The sequence below is a fragment of the Salvelinus alpinus genome, chromosome 15, assembly GCF_045679555.1.
Source record: "Salvelinus alpinus chromosome 15, SLU_Salpinus.1, whole genome shotgun sequence".
NCBI lineage: Eukaryota > Metazoa > Chordata > Actinopteri > Salmoniformes > Salmonidae > Salvelinus > Salvelinus alpinus.
The window spans coordinates 51,367,442-51,383,822 of record NC_092100.1 but is presented as its reverse complement, the minus strand read 5'-3'; the positions used below and the strand labels follow the sequence as shown (position 1 = coordinate 51,383,822).

Genomic DNA, 16,381 nt, shown 5'->3' with positions numbered 1-16,381 from the left:
GAGCACACCTTTCTCCAGGTGCAAACACTGACACGGATCCCAAACCGGCTGCGTGCGTGAGCCATCGTGCACTATCGCGCAAACATTTATTTTGTCCCCCTACACCAAACGTGATCACGACACGCAGGTTAAAATATCAAAACAAACTCTGAACCAATGACATTAATTTGGGGACAGGTCGAAAAGCATTAAACATTTATGGCAATTTAACTAGTTAGCTTGCACTTGCTAGCTATTTTGTCCTGGGATATAAACATTGAGTTGTTATTTTACCTGAAATGCACAAGGTCCTCTTCTCCGACAATTAGTCCACACATAAAACGGTCCACCGAATCGTTTCATGTCATCTCTCCTTCTTTCAGGCTTTTTCATCTTTGAACTTATATGGTGATTGGCATCTACACTTTCATAGTATTACCACGACAACCGCCAAAACATTTAGTCTTTCAATCACCCACATGGCTAAAACCAATGAGGAGATGGCACGTGGGTACCTGGTCTATAAACCAATGAGGAGATGGGAGAGGCAGGACTTGCAGCGCGATCTGCGTCAGAAATAGGAATGACTTCTATTTTAGCCATTGGTAACGCAGATGCTCATTGGTGCGCGCGAGCAGTGTGGGTGCAATAATTGAATAACATAGATTCTTAAATAAATGTTGCTGCGCGAGCGGTGTAGTCAGGGTATAAGCCTCAAAATTGTTAACACACCAATCAGAATTGCAGAATCAATAAATAGGGCCTGGAGGCATCTCCATGTGCTTTGGAACAATGGATCCTATCAATGCCGAAGTTGCAAGACAACAGAGAGGATGAGGAGGAGGATAAGGACGACAACAACAATAACAACAACAAAGTCAAGTAATCTCAGATGAAATCCATGCCACCCTAGTTCACCATGTGCCCATACATGGGAGGACTATGAGAGAAGCTGGACAGCTAGTGCAACCCAACCTAAGCCGTTACACAGTTGCATCCATTGTCCGTACTTTCAGAAGGGAAAACAGGTCATTTGCCTTGTTACAACAGTAGATGTTGTAGTGCATCTCCCGGGTGGCGCAGTGGTCTAGGGCACTGCATCGCAGTGCTAGCTGCGCCACCAGAGTCTCTGGGTTCGTGCCCAGGCTCTGTCGCAGCCGGCCGCAACCGGGAGAACCGTGGGGCGACGCACAATTGGCATAGCGTCGTCCGGGTTAGGGAGGGTTTGGCCGGTAGGGATATCCTTGTCTCAGTATGTAAAAAAAAATGTTATAAAATGTATGCACTCTACTGTAAGTCGCTCTGGATAAGAGCGTCTGCTCTTGGCCGGTAGGGATATCCTTGTCTCAGTATGTAAAAATGTATGCACTATACTGTAAGTCGCTCTGGATAAGAGTGTCTGCTAAATGACTAAAATGTAAAATGTATATGTAGACTGAATCTCCACTTTCTTCTCAGTGTAGTTTTTACCACAGTAATAGATGACCATAGGTCAGTAATGGTCAAACTTCATTTTTGCAGAACTGAGAGGCAACCATCTGTTGGAGGTAGGCGGAGACTTCTCACAGCTGAGCAGGATACTGCCCTGGTGAATATGGTGATTGCCAATAATGCCATCTGTTTGAGGGAGTTTCAAACCCAAATAGTTGAAGACCAGGTAGTCTTCCAAGGAATTGACAGCATCAGCATTACCACCATTGACCAAATTGTTCCACATAAGGACAAAGCAGCTGTGCCGTGTGCCTTTTGAAAGGAATTCAAACAGAGTTAAGGAGCAACGATTCCAATATGTGCAGGTAATTGCTGTACTGTACAGAATTCTTACAGTATGTAGAGTATGGCCCATCTCTCCAGCATATCAATACAGTACTGTATAGTAATGTGTTACAGTAACTGCAGTACACAATCTTTCATTCCAGGACAGTAGTACACTATAGTACTGTATTTGTAGTAGAGTAAAATGTGTGTTTTTTTTTACTTCTGTAGAGAATCTTTGAGCTTGATGCCATGGCTGACCCACAGGACTACGTCTTCATCGACGAGGCAGGGTTCAACCTAACAAAAAGGCACAAAAGGGGGCGCAACATCATTGGTCACCGTGCCATCATACAAGTTCCTGGCCAGAGGGGACGCAACGTCACCCTATGTGCAGCCATCAGCAATTGTGGCGTCCTCCACCGTCATGTCAAAGTGGGTCCATGCAACACCCATTTCTGAATCCGAATTGAGGAATTTTTCTCAGCATGGCGGAAGAGTGTATGACCACAACCCCTACGCACAGCAAAACCTCTTGGAGGCAATGGAGGACCCCTGTGGTGATGTGTCTGTGGAGTCTATCCAGGGTTTTCTAAGGCACACAAGGACATTTTTCCCACACTGCCTAGCAAGAGCAAACATAATGTGTGACGTTGATGAGATATTATGGCCTGACCCAGACCTGAGACGAGATGATGAGAACTCTGACTCTGATGCTGAGTAACCTGTACATTTGCTGCATTTAGAAATAAAGCTTTTGGAAATTGGGTATTTTACTGTGCATGGACTCTTCCTTACATATTTTGTCAGTGTGACATTTCAAAGGTCAGATTTTTGACCAAAACAGCATATACAGTAGTATTCCCTTATCCAATAATGTAGGAGGTATTTGTTACAGTACTGTTTTGAATTTCTCTCGCCAGGGTGTTCCTGAAAGGGTCATCTGGATAGTCAGTGCTGTGATTTTACAAAGTTCCAAACGATTTCTCTGAAAACCTGTTCAAAACATTTTGGTAGCAGTGTTTTGAATGAACAAACAGTCATGTAGTCTGTTTTTGACAGCTTGCGTGTGTTGTCTGAGGGCAAAGTTTGAATTGGGACCCAGAAGTTAGATGTTTGTACCGTTGGGTGAGAGTTTTTAAAATTGTGTGTGAAGATTTGAGAAAATGGTGAGTTGTTCCAGGAATTGTGTCTAAGCAATTGAGAAAAACTGTATCTCAACTACCTTGACTAACCTGTTTCCCCACACATTGACTCTGTAACGGTACCGGTAACAGTATATAGCCTCGTGCTGTTCTTTTATTGTTGCTCTTTAATTATTTGTTATTTGTATATTTTCTTATTTTGTTTATTTATTTATTGTTTACTTTTGTTTATTTTGTTAATATTTTCTTAACACTTAAAAAAAAAAAATGCATTGTTGGTTAAGGGCTTGTAACTAAGCCTTTCACTGTAAGGCGCATGTGACAAATACAATTTCATTTGATAGCACACTTGGAGTTTGCCAACAGTCACCTAAATGATTCTCAGACCATGAGAAACAAGATTCTCTGGTCTGATGAAACCAAGATTGAACTCTTTGAATGCCAAGCGTCACGTCTGTAGGAAACCATGCACCACTCATCACCTGGCCAATACCATCCCTACGGTGAAGCATGGTGTTGCTGGCAGCATCATGCTGTGTGGTTGTTTTTCAGTGGCAGGGACTGGGAGACTAGTCAGGATTGAGGGAAAGATGAACAGAGCAAAGTACAGAGAGACCGTTGATGAAAACCTGCTCCAGAGCGCTCAGGACCTCAGAATGGGGTGAAGGTTCACCTTCCAGCAGGACAACAACACTAAGCACACAGCCAAGACAACGCAGGAGTAGCTTCGGGACAAGACTCTGAATGTCTTTGAGTGGCCCACTGGACCTCCCGGTAGTCAAACGCATCAAAGTTGGTCTTCCACATCAGAACCTTTGGCAGATAGGAGCCAATAGGCAGAGCAAGTCACCAAGACATCAGTGCAAATAAGGATATTTAACTGACTTAACCTGTCTGATTAAAGGAACTTCAGTTCCTCTGAATTAAGTGGGACGCCCAACATGTTTTGAAAAAGGAAGGATTAGGTACTACCAGAATTTGTCCAGTAAGAACACAGATTTTCGTTTTCTGTTGCTAATAGTTGTTACGATTGTTCTCCTCCTCGTCTGAGGAGGAGGATGGATCGGACCAAAACGCAGAGTGGAAAGTGTCCATGTTTTATTCACAATAAACTGAACACTACACGAAACAAAATAACAAAAGATAATCTAACCGAACAGTCCCGTGTGGCACGAACACTGACACGAAATAGAAACACCCACAAACCACACGTGAAACCCCGGCTGCCTAAGTATGATTATCAATCAGGGACAACGATTGACAGCTGCCTCTGATTGAGAATCATACCAGGCCGAACGCACAAAACCCCAACATAGAAAACAACACATAGACAACCCACCCAACTCATACTAAATGGAATGAGGTGCCATTAATTAATACAGGTAACGAGTGGAGGACAGAGGAGCCTCTTAAAGAAGAAGTTACAGGTCTGTGAGAGCCAGAAATCTTGCTTGTTTGTAGGTGACCAAATACTTATTTTCCACCATAATTTGCAAATAAATTCATTAAAAATCCTACAATGTGATTTTCTGGAATTTTTTTTCTCATTTTGTCTGTCATAGCTGAAGTGTACCTGTGATGAAAATTACAGGCCTCTCTCATCTTATTAAGTGGGAGAACTTGCACAATTGGTGGCTGACTAAATACTTTTTTGCCCCACTGTATCTGTATTCCCAGTAATGTGAAATCCATAGATTAGGCCCAATGCATTTATTTCAATTGACTGATTTCCTTTTATGAACTGTAACTCAGTAAGATCTTTGAAATGGTTGAATGTTCCGTTTGACATTTTTGTTCAGTTGAATTAGCACAAGTTTTCCCTCGTCTTCCGTCTGTCTTCAGTAAACACGCACTGTAACATGGAGATATGGCCGTGTGGGAACCCTAACACTAAAGGAATGTATCAATTTAACCGTTAGTTTTTTATTATTTCTCGCTGATATGAAAGATAAGGTCCTTATATGTCCAAAACCGTACCGCAAGCGATGGGTGTTAATGTGCAGACCGAGCGTCAGGGCTCTTAACAAAACTCCCCAGTACAGAAGACGCCCTCTTCCAATGACTCTTATGTGTAATGTAGTGAAAGTAAGTCATGCTTGCTTTTTGAGGTTTTAGGCTGGGTTTCTGTACAGCACTTTGTGACATCAGCTGATGTAAGACGGGCTTTATAAATACATTTGATTGATTGATTGATCAAGGGCCAGCTGGCTAGCAAGTTGATGAAGAAAATTAGCTAGTTTTGCTATCATAGCTAGCTAGCAAGCTAGCTAGCTAGCAAGCTAGATCTTCAATCATCAAATGAGATGTGACTAGCATGTTAGCCTGCAAAAACGTATTTTAATTAGCAAGCTAGCGTAACGTAGCACATTTTCTGGGCTGACTTGACAGGAACTGAAACATTTACATTTACATTTACATTTAAGTCATTTAGCAGACGCTCTTATCCAGAGCGACTTACAAATTGGTGCATTCACCTTATGATATCCAGTGGAACAACCACTTTACAATAGTGCATCTAACTCTTTTAAGGGGGGGGGGGGTTAGAAGGATTACTTTATCCTATCCTAGGTATTCCTTAAAGAGGTGGGGTTTCAGGTGTCTCCGGAAGGTGGTGATTGACTCCGCTGACCTGGCGTCGTGAGGGAGTTTGTTCCACCATTGGGGTGCCAGAGCAGCGAACAGTTTTGACTGGGCTGAGCGGGAACTGTACTTCCTCAGAGGTAGGGAGGCGAGCAGGCCAGAGGTGGATGAACGCAGTGCCCTTGTTTGGGTGTAGGGCCTGATCAGAGCCTGAAGGTACGGAGGTGCCGTTCCCCTCACAGCTCCGTAGGCAAGCACCATGGTCTTGTAGCGGATGCGAGCTTCAACTGGAAGCCAGTGGAGAGAGCGGAGGAGCGGGGTGACGTGAGAGAACTTGGGAAAGTTGAACACCAGACGGGCTGCGGCGTTCTGGATGAGTTGTAGGGGTTTAATGGCACAGGCAGGGAGCCCAGCCAACAGCGAGTTGCAGTAATCCAGACGGGAGATGACAAGTGCCTGGATTAGGACCTGCGCCGCTTCCTGCGTGAGGCAGGGTCGTACTCTGCGAATGTTGTAGAGCATGAACCTACAGGAACGGGTCACCGTCTTGATGTTAGTTGAGAACGACAGGGTGTTGTCCAGGATCACGCCAAGGTTCTTAGCACTCTGGGAGGAGGACACAATGGAGTTGTCAACCGTGATGGCGAGATCATGGAACGGGCAGTCCTTCCCCGGGAGGAAGAGCAGCTCCGTCTTGCCGAGGTTCAGCTTGAGGTGGTGATCCGTCATCCACACTGATATGTCTGATACATTTCATAAACATGTAAACATGGAAAGGTATGACTATGACCAAACAATTCAGCTTCTGTAGTACAGGACTGCTTTGTCCGGGGTCAGACATTGCTAGCTAGAGTTAGGCCTAATGTTAAATGCAGGGTTTTTCCAGCCTAACCAAAGCCTAACCAAAGACGGGACAGTATGAAGATGCTGCTTCAACAATAGAAATCCCCGATCACACTTGTAGGCAATGTTACGTCGACGTTGGCTTGCTAAGCTCATGCGTAGAAATACGTTATCGGGTCTAACGGTCGTCTCGAGCCGATCTGTGCATGTGCAGGCCATTAAATCAAAGCCCCTCTTTTGAGATAAAGATGTTTTTGACCAATTAAAACTTGTAAATTTGTCACTTTCACAAGGTTGGAGTAATAACATGTTCAGGTCTGTTTTGCAAGCGTTCCCGGAAGTTTCGCCATGTTGCGCCTCTGGGTTTAGGGACTCTGTGGCCTAACGTAACCTTCATGGGTAATATGCCTACAAATATTCTGCCAGCAGCACAAATGATGATGTCATGTTTGCATGGTAATGAGGTACTCTTCTAAATAAATGCCTGCTTTTCAAAACATTCCAATGTGGATTACTCATTCAAAAGATCTGGATTTTTTATGAATGGACACTTTTATTGTGGCGAAACATTTTTAAAGACCAGTAATGAAAAAGTACTATGTTGACACTGGTGTGTTGAGATTTTTGGGCTGTAGAGAGAATGTTTCTACTCAGCTAAAGTGGAGTGGAAAATACTCTCTTGGGTCTCTACTAACCAAATATGTGTAGTTATGGAGGGGGACTGTGCCGTACATATCCAGCAGCACTTCTTTCTCCACAATGCCTAATGTTTTGTACAGCTTGGTAAAGGGTGCATTGACAACAGAGCAAATCACACATTTTTGTGTATTCCCCATCTCACAGTACATGAAAAAGAGAATACCCCAAAACCCTAAATATCAACATGTGAGAACAAGGTTGGACACAGGTATTATTCCACAACTCATGTTATTCAAATGTTATAGGCTTGGTTACTAGTGCCAAAGGACTCAGATTAGGGCCGGGACGATACCAGTTATTTTTTTATTTAACCTTTATTTAACCAGGTAGGCCAGTTGAGAACAAGTTCTCATTTACAACTGTGACCTGGCCAAGATAAAGCAAAGCAGTGCGACAAAAACAGCAACACAGAGTTACACATGGGATAAATAAACGTACAGTCAATAACACAATAGCAAATGTCTATATACAGTGTGTGCAAATGTAGTTAGGGATTAGGGAGGTAAGGCAATAAAAAGGCTATAGTGGCGAAATAATTACAATTTAGCTATTAAAAACTGGAGTGATAGATGTGCAGAAGATGAATGTGCAAGTAGAGATACTGGAGTGTAATGGAGCAAAAAATAAATAACAATATGGGGATGAGGTAGTTAGGTGGGATATTTACAGATGGGCTGTGTACAGGTGCAATGATCAGTAAGCTGCTCAGACAGCTGATGTTTAAGTTAGTGAGGGAGATATATGACTCCAGCTTCAGTGATTTTTGCAATTCGTTCCAGTCATTGGCAGCAGAGAACTGGAAGAAAAGGCGGCCAAAAGAGGAGTTGGCTTTGGGGATGACCAGTGAAATATACCTGCTGGAGCACGTGCTATGGGTGGGTGCTGCTATGGTGACCAGTGAGCTGAGATAAGGCGGGGCTTTACCTAGCAAAGACTTATAGATGACCTTGAGCCAGTGGGTTTGGTGACGAATATGAAGCGAGGGCCAGCCAACGAGAGCATACAGGTCGCAGTGGTGGATAGTGTATGGGGCTTTGGTAACGAAACGGATGGCACTGTGATAGACTGCATCCAATTTGCTGAGTAGATTGTTGGAGGCTCTTCTGTAAATGACATCGGCTAAGTCAAGGATCGGTAGGATAGTCAGTTTTACGAGGGTATGTTTGGCAGCATGAGTGAAGGATGCTTTGTTGCGAAATAGGAAGCCGATTCTAGATTTAATTTTGGATTGGAGATGCTTAATGTGAGTCTGGAAGGAGAGTTTACAGTCTAACCAGACACCTAGGTATTTGTTGTTGTCCACATATCAGAACAGTCAGAACTGTCCAGAGTAGTGATGCTAGACAGGCGGGCGGGTGCGGGCAGGGATCGGTTGAAGAGCATGCATTTAGTTTTGCTTGCATTTAAAAGCAGTTGGAGGCCACAGTAGGAGTGTTGTTTGGCATTGAAGCTCGTCTGGAGGTTTTTTAACAGTGTCCAAAGAAGGGCCAGAAGTATACAGAATGGTGTCGTTTGCGTAGAGGTGGATCAGAGAATCACCAGCACCAAGAGCGACATAATTGATGTATACAGAGAAAAGAGTCATCCCGAGAATTGAACCCTGTGGCATCCCCATAGAGACTGCCAGAGGTCCGGACAACAGGCCCTCCGATTTGACACACTGAACTCTATCTGAGAAGTAGTTGGTGAACCAGGCGAGGCAGTAATTTGAGAAACCAAGGCTGTTGAGTCTGCTGATAGGAATGCGGTGATTGACAGAGTCGAAAGCCTTGGCCAGGTCGATGAAGACGGCTGCACAGTATTGGCTTTTATCGATGGCAGTTATGATATCTTTGGACACGAAAGCCTTCAAGCCTTGAAGCTGTTCTGAGGGCAAAAGGGTGGGTGCATCTCAATATCAAGAAGGTGTTCCTATTGTTTGGTATTCTCATTGTATAGGACCTGTTTGCTCCTGATGGTCTTTTTCTTTTTTTCTATGTAATGTTCTAATATCTCTATTTTCTCCTCCGCATACAATTACCCAATCACAACCCTGTTGCGAACAATGAATCCATACTTCACTGAAATAACTAACATCATAGGAAATAATACTAACTCACATTAAGTCTGAATTCTATACACTAGTAAAATATCCACAGACATGTTTGATCATCCATTTGTTTGCCTCACTGTAATGTAAATAATGGGATCCCCTTAACCCTAATCGTGTGCAGAAATATGTCTCGGGTAAGATCATCATCGTGTATGTTGAGAATGAGAGTAGATGGATATAGAAAAGTTGATAGAACTGGGGAGAATTAGCCCTTCTGTTGCATCGTGTAGTAACTAACAACTTACCAGTAGATGGCAATAACATGTAGAACAAACAGAGGAGGGGTCCTGCAAGTTACTTATCATTGATGTGTGATTGTGTGTGTTTCTCTCTTTCCCAGGCCGATTCAGCAGCCGCATGTCCACCCAGCAGTGCCCACTCCAAAGCATCCAGTGCTCGGACGAGTCGACGGGAATCATCCCTGGCCGGCTCTGAAAGTGCCAGATCCCAGAGCAGCCGACCATAGAAATAACCCTCAGCCTTATTCACCCCCCAACTCCATCAAAGTCGACTTATTTGATTACCACGGCCCCTGTGCCGCTTTGTGAAAGGGGGACCCACCTACCCCTTAATGCCAGGGATACTCAACTCCTGCCCTCAAGGGCCCAAATCCTGCTCATTGATTGATTGATTGATCATCACAATGTCCTTAGTAGCCCAGTGCACATACCTAGTCTCCCAGGTCTAATTCGGGCCTCCGAGGACGGAGTTGTTCACCCTTGTCCATTGCCGTTGGGCCAGTAAAAGTCTCTGCTGTAGAATGGCTTTGTAGGTTGATTTTAATGTAATTTCTACCGATCAGTTGAGACTTAACTCCCTTAATAATAATAATATGTTATCATAGCAAATAGACTGTAATTACCCTATTGCCTTCATTATACTTTTTTTTAAATTCTTAGCAGCAAACTGGAGTTTGCATTGTGACTCATGAGCATGTGGGGAAATTCAAAACAGGGGCTCTGACTGGTAGGAAAGAGACTAGAAGTGAATCACCTTTTGGCGAACCAGGTGCTGCTAACCTGAGTGACCCATTCTCTGGAGTGGATTCCAGTAATGATCGAGATGCCAGGACAGTTGGTGCCTCCAGTGCTGAACTATGAGAGAGAGAAGTGGAGTCCAAAGAAAATCCTGGTAATCTTCAAACACCAAAAAAAGTATTGAAAACTGACAAGACTTAAGAGTACATTCAGAGGGCGGCCCTCAAAGCTCTGGCCAATCACGATCTTGCTGACCAGGTTGGGGTTCTGAGCCACCATGTCCTGGAAAGTGTAGATCTATTGCGATCGAGCTAGTAAGAGAATCTCACATTAGAATCAAAGAACTCTGAGGACTGGAGTTTTAACACAGGCCTGATAACATTGTTATGACAGTGTTATTATTCAATCTTATGACAGTGTTATTATGCAGTCTTATGACAGTGTTATTATGCCGTCTTATGACAGAGTTATCAAATAAAATAAAATGCTATTTGTCACATGCTCCGTAGACAACATGTGTAAGCTAACAGATAAATGCTCATTTACTGGTCCTTTTCCAACAATGCAGAGTTAAAGATAACAGAAAATAAATCATGAAAAATAGAAATAGTGGCACTAGGAATAAATACACAGTGAATAACAATTTAAAATAACATGGCTATATACAGGGAATAGAAAATAAGATGGCTATATACAGGGAGTACCAGTACCGAGTCAATGTGCAGGGGTACGAGGTCATTGAGGTAGCTATGTACTGTACATATAAGTAGGGGTAAAGTGACTAGGCAACAGGATAGATAATAGTTGCAGCAGCGTAAGTGGTGAGTGTGTGTGTGTGTGTTGGGGTGTCAATGTAAGTATGTGTGTGTGGGTAGAGTCCAGTGTGTGTGCATAGAGTCCGTGCAAGAGAGTTCGATTCTGCAAAGTTGTTATGCAGTCCTATGACCGTTTTATTTTGCAATCTTATGACAATGTTATGATAGATGTTATAATAGATGCTGAGGCTTTCCTGGCTGTGGTATTGGGTACTGACCTGGTATTTGGTGTAGTCATCAGTACTCTGGGCTCAGCGGCATGAGCACTCAGCATCTGCTCCACTCCTCATCCAACATAACCTCAGATAAATGGGGCAAAAGGTTTCACATCACTGATCGCTCTCCTCGGTTCTTTCAAGAATAATTAGATTGTCAGGGGGGATAACTTTGGTGGCGTCATAGTCTGTACAGTTATGACTTTTTGAAGAATAACAATGACTAAAGAATGGCGTAAGAAAGGCAGATGAGCTCTCCCCAGCTCAGAAAGGTGTCCACCTTTACCTGTAGGTCCTTGACTGTTACAGAGTAAGAGATGTCCTCCTTGAATCAATCAAAATGTATTTATAAAGCACTTTTTACAAAGTGCTTTCTTTCCGTACTTTGTGATGATCACTCACCCCTCAAATGTCTCCTTGTCGATAACGGCCACAAACAGCATAGTCAAGATGAGCAGCTCCTTTCATCGTAACTAATAGAGTGTAGCCACACACCTTGCCCACCACCTTTGACCTTGGTTAGTTACGGTAAGTTGATGTTTTCTCCTGCTGTTCTGTTTCCCACACCAACTCTGATGTAACACTAATGGTGAGTATTTCTGGAGCAGATACCGAGAAGGACAATGAGAATGGACCAGATTTTCTGTTTTTTCCCTTACTGTTCCATTTGCTTAGTTTGCCTGTGTTTGTATTCTGTACTGTAAAAGATATGCCCCCAAGGGTTGTCGCAACCCTTTTTGAGGACTGAGTCAGAGTCCTTTAGACTATTACGGTACTCACATTTGAAAAATTAAAGAGACAAGGAATAAGTGACCTCTGACTTACATCAAACAATTTTGTTATGTATTGTTTAAGAATGATTGTGTTTATATTTTACATGCCCCCACATGTCCTATATGTCTCCTTTAAAGACATTAATCTGTCAGAGATTACTTGCCGTTTATCTAACACTCTAACTATATTCAAATCACCATACCTGTACATTCAACCGGGTCAAGCCAAAAGCCTTGGAGACAGAGAGACACCAAAACTGCTTTAGAAGCCACATCACTCCCTAGAAATATTTGTCAGGTCCATATTTCCCACGCCCACAGGGAACTTCTTTTCAGTTAGAAGACATTTTAAAAAAACATGTTTTTGCATTTTCTTATGTTACTAAACTCCTTTATTTTTGACATACAAGTTCAAATATGTGTTTTCGTATACAGTTTGTACCTCTCCAAGAGAGATTACGTCAACCATAACAACCTTTCTCTCTGCTTCATTTTGGCATCACCCAAAGAGCTTGGCAGAGTATGAAAAATGAAATAGACAAAATCAGGTATAACAGTTGACATTTATTGGTCTCATTGTGCCCTGGAAAGAGCCATGGTAGACTTAATGGTACCTTTTCCTATATATGTACAACAGTACAATGACACAGTATCCTGTAGGTTGTCGTGGTGACGCATCTAGTTGGTGTTGTCCTTGGTATGCTCCATGATGGCCATCAGAGCCAGCCAAGTCTCCTTGGCAGTAGGAAGGATCTGATTAGCTGGCAGGATGAAACCATAGCGACCGGTGTCTCTCAGCTCAAAGGTGTAGGAGTACTTGACGCCCTGGTTGTAGGTCCAATCAATGGTACCACCACTAGCCTGATCTGGAATTGACAAGTAAAAAAGGGAATTTACAATATTTTCTGTATTAATGTCAGAGTATATACCAGCATTGTTTCTATTATTCAGATGGAGTGTGCTCATGTTGATAGACCGTGGTGGACTAGAGTGGACTGGAATGGCATGCGATGGGATCCATTTAAAGCAATGAATAGGTTAAGCCGGGTTTTGACACTTACAGATGGTGTTGATTATGCTGCCGTATCTGTAGGAGGTTCCGTACAGGGAAGCCAGATCAGTGATAGCCTTCCTGGCCAGGTTGTGCTGTGGGCAGATAATACAAGTAACGTAATGTTAAAGTATCCTGTTGTAGCCACACTTCCCCTGCTGAGGCCACATGTAGTGGAGAATGCAAGCAGGGTGCTGCCTATAGGCACGGATGCCACAAGTTGTTACCAAACATGTCAAAGACAACTAGTTGATGGATGCTGAACTCACCAGTTCGCTCTCGTCCTTGCAGGGGGTCCTGGTGTAACCATAGGGGTAGAGGAGCATCTGGGAATAGGAATGGATGGACACGAAAGCCTTCAGGTTGCCATGAGACTTGACAAAGTCCACGATGGACTTGACCTCAGACTCAGAGTTAGCCTTGGGTCCACGGTAAGTCTCAAAGCAGGGGCTGTCACTGGCACCGGGACCTAACAAAGATAACAGAGGAGATAGACAAAAGGATAAAAAAAGATTAGTGCCAGACTAAAAAATAACAATGCACATTTCCCACAGTAAAATACTGTCTCACCAGTTGCAAGGAGATACCTCTTTATTTGACAAAAAATTAAGATTTGAGTTTGTGACATCTGACTCTTTTGTATTTGAGTCAACATTCAAGTGAACTGGAAAATATACCTCCAAAACCAGCATCCCAGTTTCTATTGGGGTCAGTTCCAATGCAGGAAGAGCCAGGGTTGGGCTTCCTGGTCTTACGCCACATACGGTTCTGTGGAACATGAAAGGTTGATGATGTCAGAGCGAAGTCAAATGACAAAACAGGATACAACACTGAGGTTTGTGAAAGTTAGATTCGATAGTTGATATTCGGTACAGATGTAGGATCTTCATTTGATCATCCTGCAGCAGGAGAACTTTCCTGCAACGCAGGAAATAAAAAATGTGCAGAGTATTTGAGGTTTGAAAAGACTTCTGAAGTTTCTAATTTCCACTTTGACATTTCAGATTAATTTTCGATTGCAAAAAACATATCAACCCTTACAAAAATGTCCATTAATTATAATCCACACAATTATTCAAATTTCCTGTTGCTGTAGGATTATTTTCATGCTGTAGGAAACTGGCTCAAATTAAGATCTTACATCTGTATAAGAGGTTCAGATCACGCACACGTGTAACATGTAGTTAATAATCAAAGAGGTGGAGCGATATAACATGATGTAAACAAAATCTGACATTTAGTAATCATAGCGATCAAGTACGGAACATTAACCTAAAATGTACCGTAAATGACACATTTTCTGTTGTGAGCGACTCACGCTAGTGTGCGTGTAGTAGTAGCCGTCAGGGTTGGTCACAATCTCCAGGAAGATGTCCATCTTGTCCAGGATGGCGGTGAGGGCGGGGTCACGTCCGTAGTCGGTCACAATCTGGACATTGAAACAGAAAAATAATATCATAAATCTTCAATCATGACTGCCCATACATAGTGAGTAATAGTGAGAGTGATACAGTGGTTTGGTGAACAGATGAGTAGATGAAGAGAGGGGAAAGGTTTAAAGACTGTCAGGAAGTTAGTGCTGATGCACCTTCTTGGCGAACCAGGTGCCGCTAGCCTGTGTGACCCATTCCCTGGAGTGGATTCCAGTGTCAAGCCAGATACCAGGTTTGTTGGTTCCACCAGTGCTGAACTAGAAAAGAGAGAAGGAGGGGGGTGTAAAGAACATCTACCATAATCCTCAAATACTGTAAACGTGAGACATTTAACATACAACCAAGCACTTAATTAACATGTACCAAAAATTGGTGGCTCATCCAGGATCAGGCAAAAACTAGGCTTGTTTGTCTCTATTAGATGTATATTTCACGTGTAAAGAGTACTAGTTAGTAATATGACAAGGCCCACTGTGGTCAGGGACTTACCTTGAGCACATTCAGGGGGCGTCCCTGGTAGCTCTGGCCAATCACGATCTTGCTGACCAGGTTGGGATTCTCAGCCACCAGCATGTCCTGGAAAGCGTAGATCTGGAGAGAGGGAAAGAGAGAGAGAGAGAGAGAGAGAGAGAGAGAGAGAGAGAGAGAGAGAGAGAGAGAGAGAGAGAGAGAGGGATGTTACAGTCAACTCAAACAATTCTCTAGGTGTCATGTCAGACCATGTCACTGTCATGTCACTCTTATGTGGATCTTATGATAACAGTTAACAGTGTCTGCCTGAATGTGTGCTGCTCTGAGTGGTCATGTGAAATGGGCTGTCCCATTTCTCCTTGCCGCTTGCGTTTCGGGATACAGAACTTACGTCGGCTATGGTGTGGTAGTTGGAGTAGTCGTAGTCATCACTGGTTCTGGGGGCAGTGGCACGGGCAGAACTCAGCATCTGCTCCTTCTCCTCATCCAGCATAACCTGTGGGCAAAAGGGCAGTCAAAAGTCACTACAAGGCTTATTCAACCATCTTATTTATTTACTGTAAGTCATGACATGGATTTACACATTTCAAGATCAGCCAAGATGAAGTAAGACTTAAGTAATCACCCTGACCTCAGTAACTTTCTCCCTGACTCAGAAAGCAGTCCTACCTGCAGGTCCTTGATCATGATGAAGTACTCAATGTCCTCGGTCTCCAGGAAGGCCTTGACGGTCTGCAGGCTGGTGAACGGAACTCTGATGTCCACTGAAGTGGGGAGGTCAGTGGTCTCCATCCACACATCCAACTGGGACAGAGGAGAGGAATGACACGTTAGGTCAACAAACCAACACAATGGGCCGGTCTCCCAGACGCAGATTAAGCCTAGTCCTGGACTAAAATGTATGCCGATATAAGTGTTTTGAGCAGCTATAGTGAAAGGGAAATGGCCTGGTCAAGGCTCTACAGTGGTGATGATCATGTCACACACCTGGAGATATTCCATCTCAGACAGATCCTTCAGAAGAGTGAGCTGGACCTCATCCCTCGCAGTGATACGAAGGACCTGGTCCCTACAAAGACAGGAGAAACATTCAGCTTTCAACAACTATGCTTGGAGTTGAGAAAGGGAGAGAAAAATGTTACCCAACAAAGACTGTGGCTAAACGCCTGCTTACAGCATCACTTACCGTTTTATTCAACATTAACCATAAGCTTTGCTTCCTCTTTACAGTTATCATTGAAGATATCTGTCCGTTCCCCCCATGAGTAGTCATTTCTAATGATTCAGTTGAAGTGATTATTGTAAAGTAATAAAGCCTGACTGTCGTTCAGTCTAAAGAAGCAACTCATGTCTCCAGAATCACAGGGGCAAGCATGACATATGGCATTACTACCCTTCCTATGGCTCCTCAATCTTTACATAGCAACTACTGGTGATATATCAAACATGACACCAAATATTGGTGTGTCCACTCACCCCTCAAAAGTCTCCTTGCCGAAAACGGCCGCAAACAGCGCAGTCAAAACAAGCAGCCCCTTCATCGTGTAAATCAC

General features: G+C 43.4%; 1 protein-coding gene and 1 long non-coding RNA gene across 2 annotated transcripts; one reads left to right on the top strand and one right to left on the bottom strand.

Annotated features, from left to right (window-relative positions):
* The first annotated feature begins 666 nt into the window (after positions 1–666).
* LOC139539286 (uncharacterized) lies at positions 667–2,505 on the top strand. The gene is made up of 3 exons (XR_011667916.1): positions 667–1,007; positions 1,501–1,775; positions 1,966–2,505. It is a non-coding gene; the product is annotated as an uncharacterized lncRNA (long non-coding RNA).
* A 9,912-nt stretch (positions 2,506–12,417) lies between these two features.
* Positions 12,418–16,381, bottom strand: LOC139540303 (carboxypeptidase A1-like). The gene is made up of 11 exons (XM_071344044.1): positions 16,305–16,381; positions 15,816–15,897; positions 15,498–15,632; positions 15,220–15,324; positions 14,847–14,948; positions 14,513–14,614; positions 14,243–14,353; positions 13,602–13,692; positions 13,194–13,393; positions 12,935–13,019; positions 12,418–12,739 (listed from the first exon to the last, which is right to left on the bottom strand). The coding sequence occupies exons 1-11, from the start codon at positions 16,367–16,369 to the stop codon at positions 12,552–12,554; spliced, it is 1,266 nt and encodes a 421-aa protein (XP_071200145.1). The 5' UTR covers positions 16,370–16,381; the 3' UTR covers positions 12,418–12,551.